At 39.8% G+C, this 6,864-nt stretch overlaps 1 protein-coding gene across 1 annotated transcript; it reads right to left on the bottom strand.

Annotated features, from left to right (window-relative positions):
- Positions 1-2,516: 2,516 nt before the first annotated feature.
- Positions 2,517-3,605, bottom strand: LOC141588584 (uncharacterized). The gene has a single exon (XM_074410017.1). The coding sequence runs from the start codon at positions 3,603-3,605 to the stop codon at positions 2,517-2,519; it is 1,089 nt and encodes a 362-aa protein (XP_074266118.1).
- Between the last annotated feature and the right edge of the window lie 3,259 nt (positions 3,606-6,864).

Raw genomic sequence — 6,864 nt, 5'->3', positions numbered from 1 at the left:
TGCTCTGACAATTTGTCATCCTCATATCATCAAATAAACCGAATTGCACTTTAAGAGTAAGTAAAAAGCTCATGCTTATTTTCTAAGTTTATTACAAGCTCTTGCTTAGAACAATTATTCTTTTACATTTACTTGAACTACGCGTAAGGGTTTGATTTCATTTTTCAAATGAATACGTAGGCAATCCTTCACAGGATACAACCCATCAATTATTTTAAATATAAATAGAAGGACATTTGCAAATGCATTTGGAATTCGACAAGAATAATGAAAGAAAATCATAACGGTTTTATAACCAATCAACCTCTTTTATTTCATTCCTTTTAAATAATAATATGCCACATAATATGAATAAAGCTGAAAATAAAAATAAAAAACTAGGCTAGGATTCTAAAAAACCCCACCTTCTTATTACAATAATAATAATAATAATAAATAATAATAATAAAGACTTAGGCTATTCCTCAATTTTCCCTTTGCCTTTGTCATTTTTATCATATTTCTTGTCTCGACCTCGAGCCGGACGCTCTTGCGCCACTTCGGACCTATTCACCAACGGTCTCTCTCGTGGTCTAGCCTTGCCATTCTTGTCAACCACCTTTTCCACGGCAGGAGAAGTCTTCGGTTTCTTTGAAGGATGAACAACTCGAAACCCGGCTTCTTCCTCTCCCTCAGTCAGATGCTTCTCTTTCTCCTTTTCTACATCGTGAACCTTGTAGTCAATAGGCTCGCGCTTCCTCAATCTCTCGCGCTTCTTCGGAGTAGTAGCCTTCCTTCACCGCAGATAGGAATCTAACACCCATAGAGCACTAACAGAAGAGTTCAAGAACCACGTATTTCTTTAAGCCCATTTGATGGCCCATTCTCTTAGGCTCTCAGTAGTAAGCGCCACGGCAGTCTGCGGGATAGTGTCAAGCTTCGGAATCATCTGCTTCAATCCGACCTGCCTCATCAACCTCTCAGGGAAGATGCATACCATAAACTCCAAGCCAGGAATGTGCACAGATCGGGTAGGATCCAAGGATGATACTCCAGTGACAGACTTGAGATGCCACCATGGTACGATCCATCTAATCAAGGGGCCATCATCACTCTTCAGTTTGTTTTCCCAATAGTTGCAGACTCGAGTGAAGTCCACCATGTAGAACCTAGTCCTCATCGCAATCGACCGAGCATGATAAGTAGGAACATTAACTGGGGGTTCGATCAATCGAAGACGCTCCATAAGCCAGACCTACCAAAAGCAGGTGTTAGAATCAATCCAAAAACAAAAAAAAAAAACAAAAAAAAAACAAAAACAAAAAAGAAAGAAGAGAATTTTATTCTTTTACCTGCAAAATAATGGGACTTCCCAGATAAGGAAGGTTACGGTTGGCTTTCCTGTTATCTAACCCCAACAAGTTCTCTCCTAGACACAGGTAAGCTGGGCTCTTGCGCAGCTCCATTTGCTCAATCAGGCTCAGATAACGAGGATCACCTCTTAAATCCTCATCAACATGCCCTTGAAGGACATATACATGTAGTAAGCAAAACCCGAAAGCCCTCCGCCTGGCAACATAAGAAATGGTGGGATCTGCCCTGTTTATGAATCGATCAATGAAATCCAACATTCGCACTCCTTTTGAGGTCACAAGACGGCCAACCTCAGCTCTTGTCAACCCAAGCAAATCCCTAAACTTGTTCTTATACCTTGAGAAGTAGAGGGAATAACAGGTAAATGTTCCGGGTCCCAACCACCAATCGTAGCAATTTCTTCGGGAAATGGGCAAATGTCGCCTCCAGGAAAGGCAAATACGTGATAATTAGGGTCCCAATAATCAAGACAAGCATCCAAGAATGGTTTGACTACCTTGATCAGCTTCAAACTCAAGATCGATCCAAAATTATAGGCACCCATATCGTGTTTCTCCACATTGGAAAACTCATTTGTCCATTCTTTCATACGGATTTCGAGACTATTCATAATGTATGCCTATTTTGAGAGCTTTATGTAATAAGACGAAGGAAAGACGGAAGAATTATGTGAATAAAACCTCCCTCGACGTCTCTATTTATACTAAAAGTTGTTTCCTAAAATCATCGGACGGATACATCAGGGGAACAAAGCGCGCAGACTTGCTGCGCCTCTTCAAAGGGACGCAGCTCTTGCTGCGCCTCTTCCTCAGCCTCCTTTCTGTGATTTTCCGCGTTGGATCTTTCCTAATTCCTAAAATAATAATTTTCTATTCATTTTTTTTTTTGGGAAAGGTAAGCTTCTCATTAAATAATTAAACCAAGCCCATTACATCATTGTTAAAAGATAAGCACTACACTTATCCTACTTCTTACAAATTATATCAATCCAATCCAACACTTTACTATTCTTGCTACCAAGTCTAATACTACTCAACCTTAGACGTACTTCATTATGAACCTGCCTGATTAAGTACTCAGGTCGAAGCAGAATCATATCCACCCTGCATTTGTTCCTGCACCACCATATGTTCGTCATCAGTCTTTGCCAAGATAAATCGCTATCACTCGTTCCTTGCCAAACTTCGTGATCTCCAATTCCTCCACCAGTCACAACATTTCTCTGCAGGTAACTGGAAAGGACACCAACTGTGAACCAAGTCCCTGCATTTCCTACTGTATTCACACCTAAAAAATAAGTGCTCATGGTCCTCCTCAACCAGTCCACACATAAAACAAAGATTACCAGTAATAATCTGCATCTTCATGAGCCTATCTTGTGTGAGTAGTCTCTCCTGAGCTATAAGCCACACACAAAATCTATGCCTGGGCACCATCCACTTCACTGTCATCAATGCTGCCCAGCTTACTTTCTCAATGTCAGGTCGAAGAAACTTGTATCCCTGCTTAATAGAATACTGCCCTGTCATTTGTCCCACATTACCATAAAAGAACTGATGAAAAATAGTCTTCACTTGACAAATTTTGCGCCAAGCCCAACTACTATTCATTGATGGTTCATACTCCTTCCAAATGCCTCTTTTAATATAGATGGAATGCACCCATTTGACCCATAAATGGTCTGCTTTCTGCTCAATCCACCATACGTATTTCCCTAATGCTGCAATGTTCCAGTCATAGAGTTTCTTTATCCCAAGCCCTCCTTGATTACAAGGACGACAAATAGCATCCCAAGCCACCAGAGCAGGACCTTCCTGATGCTCAGTACCATGCCAGAGAAACCGTCTGCACACTGCTTCAATTTTGGCTATGACAGTTTTAGGAATGATAAAAATTCGTGCCCAATAAGAATGGAGAGAACTAAGGACTGATTGCACAAGAACCAGTCTACCAGAATAAGCCAACTTTCTAGCCCCTAGTCCCCTGATTCTCTCAACAACTTTCTCTACCAAGCAATGGCAGTCCAAGACTGACAGTCTCTTAGGAGACACATTGATCCCCAAGTACTTAAAAGGCACCTTATCAGGCTTCATACCAGTCTCAGACTCAATCTCGAGAACTGTACTGCTCACCATACCATTACAATAAAAATTAGACTTCTCCTTGTTCATTTGCAAACCTGAAGCCTTTGAGAAATAACCAAAAGCATTCAATAATAATTCAATACTCTTCCTATCCCCCTTACAGAACATGATCAGGTCGTCAGCAAAACAAAGGTGAGTCAGACCAATGTGTTTGCAGAGAGGATGCACTACTACAAATACAGGCAACCACAACGACCCTTTAACAACGCTTATTCACGAAAATCATCAAAACACGTTGTAGAATTTATTCCGCGAATTTTACCAAACTTAATTACAACGGTTATGTGTTGTTAGCCGTTGTTATTTGTTTTAACAACGGGTCATACTTAAACAACCGTTGTTAATGAAAAAACTAATAACAACGGTTAAATTTTAACCGTTGTTAATGGTTTGGCGCCAAATTAGTGAAAAGTAATCACAACGGTTATATTAGAACCCGTTTTTAATACTTTTTAACAACGGTTGTAATCTCAATAACCGTTGTTATTAATATTATGAAAATCTTAAGAACAACATATTGCTTTATTCCGCTATACGCTACAAACACAAACACAAGCTAATACTGCTACTATATCATCCTCCATTCCTCCCCGATCGTCTCTCTGTCTTCATCTCCGTCACATCGTTGTCATGTCTTCTCTCCCTCATCGCGCGTGTTTATCAATCGTATATATATGTTTTCTTAGCAACGCTTATTATAACTAGATATAGGATTTTTTGGGTTATTATCTAATTTGTTGATAATTTAGCTTAATTGCTTTCCGAATTTCGTTTATTTGTTTGCTTATTATTGTATTTTCTCAATTAGTTGCCTATTATTACGAATGTAGAATAATGACTCGAACTTGGATGATTGATGCAAATATGAGTGACCGCACCTACAAGGATGGTTTAGCTGAATTTTATGAATTCGTTTCGAACAATTTGAATGGTTCTTCTAGTATTGCATGTCCTTGTGAAAGATGTGGTAATATTAGCTATATGGCTTTTCCTGACGTTAAAATACACCTAGAAAAGTGGAGATTTAGTCGATCCTATACACTTTGGATTTTTCATGGGGAATCATTAGAGGAAGAGAATAACTCTGAAGAAGATGATGTTGAGGTACACGAAAGGCTAACTGATGATCCTGAGTTTGCCGAGTTTTTTGAGTTGGAAGAGTTGGAAGTAGAGAAGTTGAATGTTGGGTCTATAGATAATGAAGAGAATGATGATGAGTCCATTGCTTTTGAAGATGTAGGTGATGACACTAGTAATTGGGATGACCTTAACAACATGTATGAGAAGTTGTGTGAGTCTGAAGTACCTCTTTATCCTGGTTGTAAGTTCACAAAAATGTCGGCCGTGGTGAAGTTGTATAATATCAAGGGGGCAAATGGGGTGAGTGACACGTGTTTCACTAGTTTTTTAGCCTTAATAAAGGAGTTGCTTTCTGATGGTAATGTTCTACCCGTTAAGACATATGAGGCGAAAAAACTAATAAGAGGAGTGGGTATGAAATATGAGAAAATACATGCATGTCCAAATGATTGCATATTGTATCGGAAATTATATCAAAACTTAACCAATTGCCCTAAATGTTTGGAGTGGCGTTATAAGGATAAGGAAGGGATCCCGGCTAAGGTGTTGTGGTATTTTCCATTGATACCAAGAGTCATAAGGATTTATGCGAATCCCGATGATGCAAAAATGTTAACTTGGCATGAAACAGGAAGAATAAATGATGGAAAGCTAAGACACCCGGCAGATGGTAAGCAATGGAAATCGTTCGACGCTAAGTATCCCGAGTTCGGCAATGAACCTAGAAACTTACGTCTAGCGCTGTCCACTGATGGAATGAACCCACACGGAAACATGAGTAGCCAACATAGTACTTGGCCAGTAGTGTTGGCTATTTATAACTTACCTCCATATGTGTGCATGAAAAGAAAGTATTTGATGTTGTCGTTGTTAATTTCCGACCCTAAACAACCTGGAAATGATATAGATGTATATTTGGAACCTCTTCTAGATGATTTGCGATTGTTGTGGGATAGTGGGATAGAAGTATTTGATGCATATAAGAACGAAACTTTCAATTTGAGAGCGATGTTATTGTGTACAATAACTGATTATCCGGCTTATGGCGACCTTTCTGGGCACACAGTTCATGGGAAAGAGGCTTGTCCATTGTGTGGGGAGGATATCGAGTCTGAATACTTGAAGTCTTCTCGTAAGTATGTGTATATGGGAAATAGGAGGTTCTTATCTCATGACCATTGTTATCGCAAGATGCAGAAAGCATTCAATGGAAGACAAGAACTTCGTCAACCTCCTAGAATTTTGAGTGGGCATGAAGTTTATCAGAAAGTAAAGCATATTGAGATAGATTATGGGAAGAAGAGCGGCTCTAAATTGTCTACTCGTGGGTATAAGAAAAGATCCATATTTTTGATAAACTTCCATATTGGCCTCGACTGGAGGTCGTGCATTGCCTCGATTTCATGCACATTGAGAAAAATGTCTGTGATAATATTATCAATACCCTTCTCAATGTTCCTGGTAAAACAAAGGATAACGCCGCAGCTAGGGAAGATATGAAAATGATGGGTATTAGGCTAGAGTTGGCACCACGGAAGAGAGGTAATCGTACATTTTTACCGCCAAAGCACTTTTACCCTTTCACGGAATGAGAGAAAAGAGTTCTGTGCATGCTTGAATGGAATTAAAGTGCCACATGGTTATTCGTCGAACATCAAAAGCCTAGTGTCGATGCAAGACCTAAAACTCACCGGGTTAAAGTCACATGATTGTCACACTTTGATGCAACAATTACTACCTGTGGCTATTCGTTCCATTTTACCCGAAAAGGTAAGATATGCTATAACTAGATTCTGTCTCTTCTTCCAGTCCATATGCGAGAAAGTCATCGATCCCGATGACGCGATTCATTGCGGACCTCGTTGTAACCTCTCTTTGTCAGTTGGAAATGTATTTTCCACCCTCTTTCTTCACTATCATGATTCATCCGACCATTCACTTGGTTAGGGAGATTTTGTACCTTGGGCCCGTGTACTTGAGATACAAGTATCCTTTCGAAAGATTGATGAAAGTCTACAAGGACTATACATCTAATCGGTATCGTCCGGAAGGTTGTATTGCTGAACGCGCTATTTTAGACGAAGCTCTTTCATATTGTTACGCTCATCTCTCCCCTGAGGAGTTGATTGGCGTTCCTAAGAATCGTCATAGTGACTGGATGACCGGAAAAGGTATTAGGGGCCGGGTTGAAAAAATTGTGACACGTGAAATGTTGCATTTAGCACACATGTATGTGCTAAACAACGAAGATGAGGTGCAACCTTATATTCAACAACACAAAGATGAG

This window comes from Silene latifolia, chromosome 6 (assembly GCF_048544455.1).
Source record: "Silene latifolia isolate original U9 population chromosome 6, ASM4854445v1, whole genome shotgun sequence".
Classification (NCBI taxonomy): domain Eukaryota; kingdom Viridiplantae; phylum Streptophyta; class Magnoliopsida; order Caryophyllales; family Caryophyllaceae; genus Silene; species Silene latifolia.
This window is presented reverse-complemented; position numbering and strand designations above follow the sequence as displayed.

Excerpts from the sequence above, each read along its gene's own strand:
- LOC141588584 (XM_074410017.1), bottom strand. The coding sequence starts at position 3,605 with ATGTTCTGTAAGGGGGATAGGAAGAGTATTGAATTATTATTGAATGCT.